The 16,416-nt window shown below is 43.6% G+C and overlaps 2 protein-coding genes across 2 annotated transcripts in view; one reads left to right on the top strand and one right to left on the bottom strand.

The window, feature by feature from the left end:
* The window catches only part of LOC109287514 (urotensin-2 receptor-like), a 68,164-nt gene extending 59,746 nt beyond the window's left edge, over positions 1-8,418 (top strand). The window contains exon 2 of the mRNA XM_019502657.1: positions 8,351-8,418. The gene's annotated coding sequence lies outside the window, so the exon portion shown is untranslated. The remainder of the gene's footprint in view (positions 1-8,350) is intronic.
* Positions 5,806-16,416, bottom strand: part of OGFOD3 (2-oxoglutarate and iron dependent oxygenase domain containing 3) — a 176,857-nt gene continuing 166,246 nt past the window's right edge. The window contains exon 9 of the mRNA XM_019501553.1: positions 5,806-8,532. Coding sequence (XP_019357098.1) covers positions 8,396-8,532 — 137 coding nt within the window. The 3' untranslated portion in view covers positions 5,806-8,395. The remainder of the gene's footprint in view (positions 8,533-16,416) is intronic.

Below are 16,416 nucleotides of genomic sequence, written 5' to 3'. Positions count from 1 at the left end.
TTGGGGGGGGGGGGGGTGTTCCTGCCACTGCATCACAGGAATTTTCCCACTTTTCCTTAGTACTGGAAGAGCACCTCCATCCCAAAGGTGCACCGTCAGGCACAGGCTTATTTTATACTGGCACCAGTACTGGCATCCCTTGACTTGCAGAGCAGAAAGTCCATTTCACTGAGAAATGCATCAGTAGCACTAAATTGTGAAGCTAAGCCAGAGAGGCTATGAATATGACCACTTCCCAGGAACATCCCAAAGCTAAGCCAGTTCCTAGGAATATTCCTCAGGTTTCTTATTTTTCTCTCTCTCTCTCTAAGAGTGCAGCTACGTGACTAAGAAATAGGTAATCTAGATGACACCTCTAAACTACCCTGCAGTCTGAGAGCCTTCATAATAGTGCCCATCCATTGACTCTCTGCTCCAGTCCTACAATCTGACCCAAATAGCATGGTCAAACATCCCACTGAAGCCAATGGGACATCACACATGGGTTGAGATCTGTCTGCCTGAATCTGGTAGCAAGACTGTCAGTGACCATTACATGTTAAGGAATCCAAGGATAAAGTGGAGGGCAGAAGCAGAGAAAGAAAAATGTCCACTGTTTATTTTCCTTAATTCAATACTTGATGCCTGTAAGTGATGATAAAAAGATAAGGCTATTGTAACAGCAGGTAAATGTGATCTTTTCTTTATTTCAGTACAAGATGGAAGTAAACATAGGACAGAAACAGCGGATGTTCTTTGAGGCCTGGTCAATATTTGTAAAAGAAGGAAAACAATAAGGTAGCTGGAAAAATGAAGGGAGCTAGATAAAAAGCAAAAGAAAGAAAGACCCTATTAAATAAAGCTAAACACCACAGCATTTTTTCCTCAGCTAAAGGCCCTTTCAGAGATTAATTGGTCCTGCTGACTGAGTTTAGACATAGTATAATTGATGTATTAAATAAGCCAGCTTCTCTTGAGTATGACTGAGAAAAAATAGCTATGTGCACAGATGTTGTAGTGACCACCCAACTCAATACCTGGCAGTAGGGTGGAATTTAGACAATTATGTGAAGGAGCCAAGCAGAATGACCTCAGTTGCTTGTGACTGAAAAAAGCCATGCAACTCTAGGGTAAAGCTACCCTTTCAAAAGCAAATATGGAGCCAACTGTAAAATCTCACAATGATGTAAAATCATAATAAAAAGAACTGAAAACAAGTCAGATAAATTCTAGGAGCTTTTTCTCATCTTCTTATGGACCATATGCACTTAATATTAGGAGATAGTGCCATTTTAATTTAAAAAATATGAATGATCAAATTGAATAAAAAATGATAAAGCAAAAGTACCACTTTTTACTCATTCAATTTAGGTTTGAGGAACCCTTGTTTAAAAGGCCCAATCTAGATTACACTGGGCCCCACAGAAGATGCACTAGGCCCAAAATTATATATCTAAGTGTTATATATAGCCGTCAGTCTGCCCATTTAACAACCATTGCTGTTGCTGGGTGCTACATTGCCCTTCTTTAGGGCCTTCATTAGCTACCAGAGTCAAACTCTTGTCATGTGTTCATAGATTTACACATGGACATCATGTGAGCTTAAGTTCCTGACACACTGACCACACAAGTGATCTCACTTTTGTATAACAACTTCATATAAAAATATCCAAAACCATTTCAAAGTCTATCTACTCACAGAAATAACTGCTGTGCATAGGCTGCAATATGTGTTGTAGACATATTGTAGAATTTTAGTGTGCAATAATGTAGCTACTTTTTGGCAGGGAAATGCAAGTCCAATGGAGACCTGGCAGACAGGATTTAGTTAAGAGGAATAATTAGAGGTCATAGACCAGAGTGAAGAAACTGATCTTTTTGTCTATCAGCCAGTCCTGGAACCAGAGACTAACACCTGACGCCCAAATGGAAGATGATCAAAGGTGACAGAACAAGTGCCCACACAGGCACTTAAGGACAAATGGCAGTCAGTTACCATGGAGTGGACTGGACAAAGAAACTTCCACTTCTGTATACCCTATAAAAACTTAAACCAAGTGAAGAGGGGAAATAAGCCTTTCACTTAGAGAAAAAATTTGTAACAAGAAATAAAGCTTGGTATTTGATAACTCTTGTGGCCAAGTACAGACAGTCAGAAAGCCCAAAGCTGAATCGATTCAGTCTTTGCAGGTTAGTCTAAACTGTAGAGATTAAGCTGAGAAACAACTTGACAGACATTCACTTCTGATGCAGGAAATGTAGATACAAACCTGCAGTGGCTCAGGCCAGAAGCCGGGGGGCACTAGAGCGCGTAGCCAGCATGGGCTGTATGCTTGCTTCCTCTTCCTGCTGCCCGCTGAGATCTCTGGGATTTGCAGTCCACAATCACTGCAGCAGGACCCTGCAGAGTTGCTCATCACTTCCTCTTCCTGCTTCCAGGTGCCTCTGGGATTTGTAGTCCAGTCACAGCCAGCAATAAGTTTTTAGCAGGGCAGGGCAGCTCTGTATTTCGGGGAAGAGAAGTTTAACTCCCCTCCCTGGTCCCAGACCCCAGCCAGGGTTTGCCTCCCCCACCAACCCTTTTCTGCTGGAGCAGACAGCACAGCCCAGCCCAGGGCTGGAAAGCATGCTGGGATGCTGGGGGACTGTGATTTAATTTGAACCAGGAAGGGGCCTGAGACAGAAGTTTCATAAACTGGTTTGACCCAAATCAGTTAAGTGTGATACTACATTCAACCAGGTTTATCTTAAACCAGTTTCAGCCATCTTGAAACTAGCTTATGTGCACTGAACTTCTGTCCTGTTACAGGTTCAAACCAGTTTCTGATCACTTAAACCAGTTTATGTGTAACTTCTGTCCCTAGCCAGCAAGTATAATGACCTACCTGAACTGCTCTACCACTTCACAAAGTGGGCAGCAAGCATCAGAGGCATTCACAAAAGGATGGACACTGGTCCTGTGCCCAGCCAACCTTATACTCTGTCTTTTGGGTGTGCATAGGTGACAAGTCTTCTCTGCTCAATAAACTTTTCAAAATGATGAACTGTCACCAGGGAAACAATCTATACACTAAGTTTTCTTGAAGGCCCAACACTAAGACTGCCTAAAAAATATGAGCTACACCTTGATCTTAAAAGTAGCTCATTATAGCATCTCTTCCGAAATTTTTCAGACTATGGACTATGAATGGTGTTAAAAGAAGGAAAATTAAAATAGGAAGGTGAATTAAATCCAGTTTAAGAACATTTTCCTATCTCATATTCCTGGATTCGCAAAACATCTGAGAGCAGACTTTGTATTTCATGTAGATAATACATTTTTAGGAAAGTCTCGAATTAGCCAGAATATCAGCCTGCATTTGCTGAACTGTGGTTGCAATACTGAAATTAAAGGCAGACAATGGTCCTGCAGCATGAGAGACATATAACTACACAGAAATAGTTCCACTGAATTCAGCAGCATGAAGTCACTAGTGTCTAAGTACTTGAGACATCAGGACTATGGGTGAAGTTACCCATGCAACAGGACTAATGACTAGTACCTATTTGGCATCTCTACACATGCATATTAATGCAGTGCAATAAATTGATGCATATTGTGCTGGAGTTTATTTCTCCCAGGTGCTGCGTTTCCATGTCCACCTGGGACCAGAGCACATTGAGCCTGGGCCCGGCTAGCAGGGTGTCCGGGGGAATGGTGGTGGTCAGCCTGCCAGCCCAGGGCTGCTCCAACCTTATTCAATGTGCTGCGAGGGGGCTCGCTGGGGTATGAGGGTGCTCCAGTGTTGGGCTAGAGGCAGGCAGTGGCCCTGTACTGAAGCATCCTCATGCCTCAGCCAGCCAGGTCAGTGTTTACATTTCCAGTGCTGCACAGTAAAAAACTGTGGAGTAGTTACAAGTACTACCCTGAAAAATTAGGCCAAACACATGTAGATGCAAAGACATTTACTGCAGAGCTAATTAGTCAACTCCACAGTAAACATTTCATGTAGATGTGCCCAGAGACAGTTAAATCATTCACTAGATCACACAGCAAAACTGCTTTCAAAAATACCAACTTGTCCTCCAGGATCTTCACAAAATGTGATATTACCGGTCTTACAAAAATACTGTAATTCAGATATCTACTAGGCCCTACATAGACCTCAAGGAAATTCAGAGGGGCTCAAGTTGTTTAGATCCAGCTTCTGCAAGTGCTGAAGAGCTTGGATCTGGAGTCTTGGTACAATCCATTACAGAGAGCTGAATTGGCCAGGACATGTGGACTCAGATAAGCCTTTGCTCAGACCTTTGGTGGAGATTGAGGATTTAGGATTTTGGTTTTGTCCATCTGTAATAGAGCATAGGTCTGAAAGCTACAACACAGCAGCACTGATAGTGTGTATAAACCCTGGAAAGAAACCAGGTTTCATCTGATCTTATCCATTTATGCTCCTAATTATTCGTTTTTCCATTTTTGTGCCCCCACCTTTCACATGTCCCTGCTGTCTCACATTTCAAAGGATCTCACTTTAGTTTAGCTTAAGGTTGAAAGTTCACTTCTTTTCAGCCTCCTTTCCTCTTTCATTTGGTTACTTCTAATGGTTTTTCAGCCATGATTACTACACACCCGTATTCTCAGCCTTTCATTATACCTGCTAACAACTGGTGTAAATTCATGATCCTGTTTGCACTGATTCCTCATGTGTTGGATGCAAGGCTATATGATATGATAAAGACGTATTATAGGATACTGGACTGTTAAACTCTTTCTGAATTAGACCTGCTTCACACTGAGCTTTCGAACACCCCCTCCTACAATCCACCCAAAAGGAATACTGTGTTTTAAGCATTCTTCTATAAAATAAGATGCTAGCACACTTGGGGGGAAAAGCTGAATCACTTGTCTTCACTGGTATGCATCATTTCATTTAATAGAACAGTCTGGCACAGGGGTGGGCAAAACATGGCCCGCAGGCCAGATGCTGCCCACCAGGCCATTTTATCCAGCCCGCAGGGCCCCTAAAAAATTTAGAAAATTAATATTTATCTGCCTCTGGCTGCCTGTCATGCGGCCCTCGATGGCTTGCCAAAACTCAGTAAGCAGCCCTCCACCCAAAAGAATTGCCCGCCTCTGGACTTTGGCATCAGTTTAATAAAGACTTGATTAAAGACATTAAAGATACAGTCTATGCTTTCCAACTGAAGGAACAGCCTGAGACTGAAAGAACAAATTAGTTCCAGCAGAAATTGGAAAGTTTAAAACTTGAAGGTAAACTCAAGCATTCTGTAACTTAAACACCAATTAAAGGATTGCAACCAGTTTTAATGACCTAAAACAAATTAACTCAAATGTATTGCTAATGAACCCTGAAATACTGCAGCCCTAATCTGCCTCATGAATATCTAATTGGCACCTTTCTACACATGATTATTCTGTTGTACCTAGAGGCCATGATCAGAATCTTTTTAGATAAGACTGCATTTCCTTATACCCACCTCCACAGTCTTCATGGCTGCACAGAAATTCTGGGAGAGAGGCTTGAATTACTGATTTGTTTTGTTTTTTTTAATACAAGGATTCTTGTACCAGGTACAAAGCATAAGTGGACTTTGTGTCAGTGGTATTGCACAGGCTTGATTATCAAATTGATAACATCAGCATTAAGACAAAAAACTAAACTAGCTAATGATGGGAAATAAGGAAGGGGCAGGTTGGCAGTATCTTTTACTGGACCAATTTTATAGTTGGGAGAGATGTTAGACAAGCTTTTAGGCACAAAGTTCTTCCTCAGGTCTAGAAAGAAGCCTCTCCAACCCTACTGATTATAGACACAAATACACAAGTTGCTTTTACATTTTTTTAATGTCAGTCAGATGTACAGTATGAAAGAGATGCACAGTGCTCTGTAGACATTATTGTAGGCAGTAACTTTGAAATGTGAAAACATGAAGAAGCTGCTTGAAATTCCCCATGCCCCAACCCCGCATTGTGTAGAGATGCTCTTAATATTTGTTGTTGATAGAACAAGTGCTTTACAAAAGGGCAGCTCTGAAAAATGTGTCATTTTCATTCAGCACAAATAAGAGCCTGAGACAGAAATAACCAATAAACAGTTTAAGGTGACAAAGCACTAATCAAACCTTGCAATGTTAATGGGTTCACAGAGGTGACATGACATATCTGGCAATGAAAATTCTACTATAACAGAGCAATGCATACTTAAAGAACTACGGTTCACAAAGTTATTGAGGTGTCCAAATATTATGTGGACCTGGCCCCATGTTTAAAAGTGCAAGATCATTTTAATAACCAAACTTCAACTAACTGAATCTGCTGCTGTTCATCTGACCTTGCACATAATGTACACTAGAAGCCTGATCTAAAACTCACAGAAAGTCTCACCTTTGACTTTAGCAGGTTTGTATAAGGTCTTGAGACATGGTATCCAGTTAATTTTATTTTCCTCATATCCAGATTTTCCTCTTTCATATAAGAAGAAAGTAGTCTCTCTCAGGTCTGAGCACATCCAGAAAAAAACTTATTACTGACTTGTTTTGCTGGCACATCAACTGATAACATTATTTAATAAACCAATACAGCTGCAAAGTCGAAAGAGCCCCTCTATACTGAGCTACAGTTTAACCCTCTAGGATCTAGGTATTTCCAGGGTCATAAATAGATTCTAAAAAAACCCAAAGTCTGAAGTGCAGGCAATCAAAGCAGTTTCCCAGAAGCAAGTTACAAGAGACTTGTGCAGAAGCAACGCAGATACTCACTAGACTAAAAGATTCAACAGATTTGCATCAAACTCAATTGAGGAAGTTTCTTTTCCCTTACAATTAAATTACCAAAATACTAATCTGAATATCCCTTAATTACAATGACAAAGCAAGGTATGTGACAAGACTAGTAAATTGTTTTGCTACTTCATTTGTATTATGATACAACTATTCTTTTTCAAGTTTTTAAAATAGATTTTAACCAAGTGAACAAACTGCACAGTAACATGTACGGTTAAGGGTACACTTTCATACTGGACCCAAGCAAACTGCTCAGAGACTTCTGAACAATTTAGCATACTAAATAAACCAAAAGTTAAACACTGTTCTTTAACTGCAGTGTTGTACATGTTGTGGAGCATAAGCACAGATCCAGAGTTCCCTTCAATCCAGAAAATAAAAGTAATTCAGGCCCAAAACCAAAAGTTCCTGAGTGCCTCAGTGCCATAACAACAATCTGGGTTGTAGGAACCATAAAATAGAAAGAATGATACTTTTTGTACGTCCATCTTGGGCATGATTTACAGAAGTGCTCAGTACTTGCCTCTATCTGCCCTAGGGGACATCAGTGGAAGTAGTTCTACATGTCAGTCATAGCAGCAGAGCGAAGCCAGCGTTAGAACTCTGGAGAATGCCACTAGAAGGGTATACCTATGTCACAGTGCCTCCAGCTTGTGTGGACCTACCTGAGCTCAGGTAGTATAGCCAGGCACATGAATAAGCGAATATTCACCCAGCTTCGCAGGTATGTTTGAAGTCCTGTGATAATTTCAGTGCAGGCATACCCTAAATCAGAGAAGGATGCTGTACCCCAAAGGCACTTGAACTGAGCAGCCTAACTTCCCAGTAGCTCCAGTAAATTGATATTACAACCACTTTCATATTCACTAGAAAGGGCCAGGTACACAATACTTCAACCCAGGCCAACAGGATGCAATTTCTTGGTGCTCTTGGTATCCTTCATGCACCGCTAGAAATGCTTCTCCCAAATCCAATAGTTACTGATTTATACCAAACACTTCCAGTCTGTCAGCTGAAACCCTTTTCTTCTTCCAATGCGTCTAGCTATAAATATCTATATTAATTTTTAAAACATTTCAAGTAAGTTCCATAGCCAACCCACAGGTGCGCATTCACAAATAAATGCCCATGTCAAGGAGAATGCATTTCTCTTGTAATAGTCTGGCCAACAGAACACCACCCAGCCTCATCCGCTAACTTTGATGGTGTGACTAAATGGATGTGGCAACATTTAAAGTGTTAAAAAATATTGCACCACTGCAATATTACTGCAATATTGAAAACACTGAGGCAAGGAATGGCAAAACGTGGTCCAATATGTTCTTCATATTCTTTAAAGTGAAGTATCCTTAAATAAGAAAACCGGGGGCTGCCTGATTTGATGTCTGACCCATTAGAACATGAAGAAAACAAATCGTTTCCAGGTGTACATACCAAATTAAATGCAGTCGTTAAGGCACTGGTTGCAATGTTTATGGAGGAGGATGTGTGAATACAAAGCAGTACATTAGAGTATTACACAACTGAGAAACTGAGTGGGAATTCATATAGCAAGTTATCTATATTTCTTTTCTTTTCTGTGTTGCAGGGCTTCTGTCATTCCATTTGACCTCACATCCTGTCCCAGGAAGGGTTACGTTAAGACTGGATCCCCAATGCCATGGTCTGGATTGCAGGTGAAGGAGATGGTGACAGCATAGCGAGTGCCCCAATGAACCTTTTCCACCCGATGGAGGTTCTCTGACCCAGAGGTGAAAAAGGAAACGCGGCCTGGAAGAGACAAAGTTAGACAATCAGTCAGTGCTGTGGCACAGATCAGACACTTGACCACTGGTTCTCTGCACGACGTGGCCCAACTGCTCCTTAACTACCTGAAAGACCAGGACTTCACCATGAAGACAAATGCTATTAAAAGTGTGGGCTGCACTGAGACAGCTTAAGCAGCTGATTAAAAGGTGCATCAATCCTTTGTACTAAAAAAATACAAACCAAAAAACGGAGACAGAGGTTCAGCTTGTCTTACAGCTTAATACAGAGTAGGGAGGAAGCCAAGGGAAGTATGGATCCACCTTTAAATTGCCCTAATAAAAGAACAGCACAGGTGGGCTGAACTGCTAGGAAAGAAATTTAGATTTTTTCCCCTCTCACACTGGGCTCTAATTTTAGATGGACACAGAGGGGAGCACTGCAAGGTAGCCCAAGCTTTCAAGTGGAAAGGAGTTATTTTCCTCACTCGAAAGAAAACCCTGTAGATAGTTCCAGGAGCAGCACTAATAGACCAGAGCCAAAGTTGTGTCCACTGGGCTGCTCTGTGGGTGGACCAGCTGCTTCAGGGCTCTGTATCGATGACAGAGGATAACCCCTCCCCGCGGGTACAATTTCACACCACTATGAACCCAGTTCCATTTCCACTATATTCTGTGAGGAGGAAGGAAAAACAAAAGCTGCCTCCCTTAGAAACCCGCACCACTTGCAAGGGCCAGATATGCGGTCCCTGCACCTCTGAGGCCAACAAACTGTCCCACACAGCATTGAGGAAGGTGTCGTGGCTCTGTCCGTCAAGACATGTCTGCAGGGGGTGGCATATTCCCCACCTAACTGCAATATTCGGGTCCTGATTCCTTATAAGAATAAAAATTGTATGGCTAGAAATGCTGATGACAGGCAGAGGGTTTTTACTTGTTCCCCACCCCCAATGGATTACCCAGGTACAAAGAGAGAGGTTCTTAAGCATGCACATACCACAGATTACCAAATATCCTCCTCCCCCTGGAAAACGTCACATCTCCACCTAATAAGGTCACCTGACCCCCACGCCCCCAGACTGGGAGAGGTCACAGCAGAGAAGTAGTTAGCCACCTTAGTCTGAAGTCAGGCAGAAGGCAGGGTAGATTTGCATCTTGTAGACTAATTAAGTCAGTTGTATAGTAGGAGCTTTTGCGAGCCCAAGCTCATTTCATTACACATGATCAAATATCCTTTCACAATATCTGATGAAATGAGCTTGGGCTCACGAAAGCCCATGCTATTCATCTTTGATTTAGTCAGTCTACAGGTAAAGATCACAGCAGCCTTTATAAGAAGGTGCGACAATGCAAGGCTTTATTCCAAGTATTTGCTCGTGCTTTGTGTGCACGGTCAGAGCATTCATTTTTTGGCCAAACCAGAAGGTTCTGTATCATACTTCAGTGCAAATCATCCTGTCCTTAAAAACGGAGCAAAGGCACAAATGAATGGCTTCAGGGATTGCTTTGTACGAGTGACTGGTGCCTCCTGAATCTGGGGGGGGCACCCAGAGAAGCCACTGACCCTGTCAGGGGGGGCACCAGCCCCATCAGGAGTGGCACGTGCACTCCCTACCAGTCACCTATGGCTTTGTAAAGGACAAATGTTCAGTCCAGCACCTCAGTGCTTCGCCACCAATGAGATTGCCAGTAGAAGTGTTACATGGGGCTTGAATGTTATTTTTAAAGTGCCAAAGACTTACAGCGCTAGCAAAATAACCAGGTGACATTTAAACCAGAGGCAGAAGTATGGAAAGATCAAGAAAGGGAACAATAATAACACTTGAACAGTCTTTCATTATTGCAGAGTGCTAGTGAACAGCCTAAGAAGGTACCGAAGAAGGGTTTAGCGAGTGGCTCAGATCCACGGACTGTTCAAACCTCCTGATGGGCCAGTAACATTTATCTGTGCAACTGTTTTAACCCAATTCCGTATGTTTTCCTACTCAGGCAATTTTTCCACTAGTCAAAGTAGCTTGAAGTCTCTGCTAAGCTTATCCTGGGGAGAATTCATACCAACAACCTGACTTCTACATAAGGGGTATTATTTGCAAGATGTTCATCACTAAGCACTGGAGGCACTTGGCTGCCTTCCTGAAGTGTGCACGACATCAAGGTAAATTGCTCCAGCAGTTAACTGGGTCTACATTCTGGAGCCGGGCACACGCAGCTGTTATGAAGCAAGAGTGGAAATGCTAACTGAAGAAGTCCAGAAGCTTGCATTCTTCAGCCCAGACCAAACACAGCTAGACAGATCTTGCAGGGTGTATTTACAAACTGAGCCCTGCAGTTCATTTTGGTGAGGCGCAGAGCAAACTGTCCTCCAGGAGGTTCAGCTGCAGTCCAAACAAACTGGTGGAGGGAGCCTGTCTTAACTGCTGAGCAGATTGATAAGTCATGTGCCACATTATGCCCTGCCTGCAGCTGCATGTCAGTGGTGGGTAAAGCTAGATGTAGCATGCTCAGTTATATGTGCAATTCTTTATGTCCCCGTGTGGCTGTTTTTTCTGAATGAAAGACAATCCAGGAAGGCAACGTTCTTGGAAAACCCAAATGGACACAGCTGGCATCATCAGGATTTAACTGAAAGCCTGTTTGCTCTATGAATGTTCTTATTTACTTCTTATTTCTGCTCTATTTATATGCGTGGTTCTCTGAATAACCCATGTTCCCACCAGCTTTGCAGCATCTATATTTAAACAGACCTTCAAGCATTTTTGTTTACTCTCTTATTAAAACCAAATCAGTCAGACATGTTTCAATTTACCATTAAAAACAAGTTAATTAAACTTGGGGTTTTTTGGATTATACAGGATATGCCTTAATTTTCTTCTTTCACGAAACTCTCTAACGGCCAGCAAAAGCTCTTTTATAGCTGCACTGTATCAAGTCTCTATTAACACTGGCAGAAAGCACAAACCACCTGTAGTTGCTGGGTGGCTGAACAAACACAAGGCCTGCAGAGGAAGGGAGTCCCCTTCTCTCTCCTTGGAAGCAACTTATTTTTCAAACAAGCTACACTGAACAAAGTGCAAATAGAGACACAATGCATCTAAAACAAGCAGCTTTTACTTCAAGGACAGGCTAACTTGGCAGAGTCCAATTTATAAAACGCTTTCTAACGGAGTGTGGGGTTTCTTAGACATTTGTGCTAGCATGGGCAACTGGTGCCGCCGTAGTCCGGGGGGGGGGGGGGGGGGGGGGGGGGGCGGGGGACGTCCCCCCTCGCAACCAGTCCTGCTGACCAGGATGGGGAGGTCCCCTGTGGGCAATCCCACAATGGCCAATCACTGCGATCACTGCAGTCACTTCCAGGAGTGACTGCGCTCGCTTCTGAGAGCAAGCGCCAGCTGATTGCTGCAGCCACTCCCAGAAGCAGCTGCAGTGATCAGCCAGCACTTACGGGGGGGCACTGGCACTCCCGTCTGCCCACCACCACCTGTCGCCTAAGCGGCAAGCGTGGCCAGTCAGGGGGTGCACATGCACCCCCGTACACCCCCTACACATCACCACTGTGTGCAAGTGAGAATGTACTGAAGGAAAAGTGAAAGAAATCTGTATGGATGGAGGGGCAAGTACTAGGCTGGCTCTGGGGAACATAAAGGTGTGAAGGAATGTAGGGGCCTGGAGGCTATATTAAGTGCAGAGCTAGAGCAACTGCAGGGCACTGGGGAATCACCAAGGAGGAGGGCAGGAGAGGGCAAAGGGAACACAAGGAAGATAAGGGAACAAACTAGGGAACTGTTAAGAATACAAGACCAGATCCTCAAACCTTCACTGGCAATATAAAGAGGCTGCGGTGCTGGTTTAAACCCTGAGCCAAGAAGCCTTGGCTGGTCTATCCCGGGCACAGTCTCTTACATTCTTTCCTTGACAACAGAAGACATGGTGTGAGTATCTATGCAATATGCATTTCTAATTACCACAACTCCTTGGATCCCGAATTATGTCAAAAATGAGCCTCAGTACTGGTGAAATGAAGAAATAGCGTTACTCTTGTTTGCCTCTCCTGGCTTCGAGGGACCCAGTTCAACTGGACCATAGACAGACTCTCCACGTGGCTTAAGCAATAGCCATGGGGCTGGGGCGGGCTAGGGCGTGGAACGGAGCCACGGGCAGTTGGTTCGGGTGGCGGGGGGTGGGGAGGGGTTCTCCTTGTCACTGTGCATACCCCCTGAAGAGGCATGGGGGGGGATGTGCCCCCTGGATTTGTGCATGGGGCAAAGGCAGGCTGCCAGCTGTAGGCCTGGGGGCTGCGTCGGACTCTTTCTGACAGGGCTGGGCCAGGGCTGGGCGGTGGCAGCACTGAGTGGGAAACAGCCACCCCAAAATTCACCGAAGACCCACCATAGCTTCCTTTCCCAGCGCCAGCACCACCGTATACTCTGCCCCTGCCTGCCCCAGCCCCTGCACTGGGAAAAGGCCACTGTGGCCCCTGGCCCTGAGCTTGCAGCCCGCCCACACCCCATGCACAAGTGCAAGGGGCACGTGCTCCCCTGCCTCCCCAGGGGTGTGCGCAGCAGCTGGGAGCTGTCCTCCCCACCCCCTCAACCTTCCGCACCTCCCAGACAAGCTGCCTGTGGGTCCGTCCTGCATCCTTGCCCAGCTGAGCAGCGCCTGCCCCTGCCCCAGCCTCACTCCCTCCCTCACTATGAAGCACCTCTACACCCCCCACCCCTTCTCCTCCCCACAGACTTACCAGCACGATGCTGCTCTCCAAGCTGCTGGGCTACATTCCTGACCACATGTATGCTGCGGCTGTGCGCATACAAGCAGCATTTATCAGTCACATTATTGGCTACACCAACCAAAAAAAGCCAATTGCTGATAATGCCAATTTTCCTTTTATCAGTGCCAAAACAGTATGAACCAATACATTGGTGCACTTCTACTATTAACTTTCTTTCTGTAGTCAAAAATCAAGTGAAAAGTAAAAGCTGACATTTTTCAAGGGGTGCCTTGATTTTATCAAGGTCTTAAGTCTAAAAAAGTTGAGAACCACTGCATTACAGAAACAAATTTTGGTTTTAGTCTGAATTATCCAAGCAACCAAGCAGCATTCAGGTAAGTGACATCAGATATCAGCCAAACACAGACAAAACTGCTGGCAAATTACTGTTTTTGTCTACACGTTTCGGCATCAGTCTTTTATAGCTATTTGAATTATCTTTGTTCTCAGTCCATACAATCTATTGTTTATGATTTCTGTGCGCCCTAAGAACTTCTTATTATTCAGAAACAGTATGCAAAATACAGTAAGTAAACCATAATAAGACATCATTGCCACTGAGACAACTAAGTTGCATTAGGCTTCGCTTGTCCTTTTTATAAAACAGAACACACCCAGGCTGCCAGCCTGAAGGTTCTTATGCAGCAAGCTTCATGGAGAAGAGCAAATTATAGTCTTTCTTTTGTTATTAATATCACAAGCCGATACTTAAATCACAGCCACCTTTGCGTTTGATGCAGTGGTCGTCTTAACTATATTGTCCTGCCTGCCCATTAATTCTCAGACAGAAGAATCCATTAAACCCAGGCTGAGAAATGAATCTGGAACAGTGCAGGCTAACACTACACTGAAACAATCCTCCTCTCCAACTGGCTCAGAAAGGCATAAGCTTTCACAGGTGACCACCTACTTTGTCAGCATCTAACAAAGTAGGCTGTCACCTACAAAAGCTTATGCCTCTCTGAACCATTTAGTCATTCTGCCCTGCCTTTTGCCTGACTTCAGCCTACCACACCTAACTACTTTTCTCTCCTCCAAGGGCTACATAAGATCATTTTCAACCCCATCCAAGCTGTGACAGTGAATATTATTAACACTATTAATGGGCATATTTTCATCTAGATGCAGGGAATTTATGCACCCAGGCCCCATTACAATAAAGGGATATTATTAAGGAAATTCCCTTCAGAACTACTCAGTGCTAACTCCAGACTGATGCTCACTTCAAAATTAAAAAGCAAATCAGATACAACATTAAACCATTACCTTTTGATGCTTCTGTAAAACTTGCTACTCGTTACAAGTTGGACATTCCAAGTGTATGGGATTTAGGAAGAGATCTTAAAGTCCAACCAAATATTTCTCCTGTGGATCTTATTGGGGAGGAAGGAGGGGGAAATTGTACTCCCTCGCCATTCATGGGGGATACGTTCTGGAGATCCCCGCAAATGGCGAAATCCACAAATACTGACTGGCCTCCCCGTCAGACCCCACAGCTGTCCCCTGTTCCCCCCACATTGTTCACAGGGCTCTCCCGCAGCGCTCAGGGACTGACCTCCCCCCACCCCCCACCGAGTGCCCAGCAACAGATAAGATGCCACTGCCGCCACCATCCCCGGGGCTCCCCTGCAGCACCTGGGAACCGACCCCTTCCCCCCCTGAGCGTCACCCGGTGCTCGCTCTCTCTCCACCTCCTGGCTCTGCCCTCCCCCACAAATATCTGAATTCGGGAATCCAAAGACTTCAGGACCTCAGAATAAGACGACCAGAGCCCTACTCTTACACTAGTCAACAGCATATGGGAGCCAATTCAAAGTTTGTTCACTGAAATAAAATAAGGATGAAGAATTGAAAAGCAGCTTGTTTTAAAAAGGGAAGGGAATCAGACTTCCTACCTTATTATTGTGCCTGTTACTTATCAACATTTGGTTCAAAACATTAAACCAGTTGTGTGTAAGCTTCAAAGCATGATTCAGGGAAAGTTGGTAGGCTGTTTGTTCCTGGCCATGTCTCCAGCTGCTAGATTAGGTTAAAAACCATTAAATGCATACACAGCTCCCTATTATTATTTTCCTCACATTAGCAACTGCTGGTGCCACAGAGATGTAAATGGAGTGAAATGGATGCTGCGACTGTGAATGGACAGAGAGAAATTCACAAGATGATCTCTAGTAGGTAGCCCAGACAATAAAAACATTTGAATTAGACTCTACTTTGAGCTTTTGCACACTGAAACAGAATGATGTGTTACAAATTCTAAAAAGAATAGCTGAATTATAAATGAAACTTGCATAATATCTATCCTACCAATTTCCTGCCCAACACGATTCGTGACTTTAAAAGCTCAGGAGGAAAGTGTATAAAATTGTAATTCTGTTTCCTTTGTACTTTTCTTTCCTTCAATTGTGAATTGCCTCTGATGGATCTTTTTTTGTCTGCCTTCACAGATTCCTTTTCAAAACACATGTTTCTGCTTCATTAATGAAGACGTTATTGTTATTTCCTGGCACACAAATGTCAATTTAATTTATGAGCACTTGCTGTTAAAATGGCAACGTTCTGCAGAAAACCACCAAGTCCTCAATACAATTTGTGACAGGGTGGTTTAAAACATAATTTTTAAAATATATTATCTTAAAATAAAGGAAAATTCTGCTTTTCTGGTGAGCTATAAAGGAGACAGGGCATTAGGGGGCCAGGAGGGGGTAGGGGGAAGGGGGAAGCGCAAAGAAAATCTCTGTCCTTGGAGGTTTTCAAAACCCAGCAAAACAAAGCTGTGCTGGGATTATCTGTTTTCGGGATGGTCCAGCTTTGGAGCAGGGGGTTGGACTAGATGACCTCCTGAGGTCCCTTCTAAGCCTAACTTTGTATGAGTCTCTGATGGCACAGAACTATGGATTTGAGCAGTTCAGCAGTGCCACAGTTAAAACTGAAAACTAATCAGGAATTTTGCTGTGTACACACAGCTGTGTAGTATAACTATCACAAAATGCATTTCTCCCCTCCTCCCCTAACTTATTTAAACACCTTAAATAACAATTTGTAGTAAATACAATGTTTTTCTAATTCATCTTTTCTACAAATCTTTTGGTATGAAAAAAAAGATCAAACCATAAATGGGAGTGACTAGGTACACAACAT

Source organism: Gavialis gangeticus, unplaced genomic scaffold, assembly GCF_001723915.1.
Source record: "Gavialis gangeticus isolate Ggan-Ray unplaced genomic scaffold, GavGan_comp1, whole genome shotgun sequence".
In the NCBI taxonomy this organism is placed as follows: Eukaryota; Metazoa; Chordata; order Crocodylia; family Gavialidae; genus Gavialis; species Gavialis gangeticus.
Note: the sequence above shows the minus strand (reverse complement) of the source record. Positions and strands in the feature narration are given on the sequence as shown.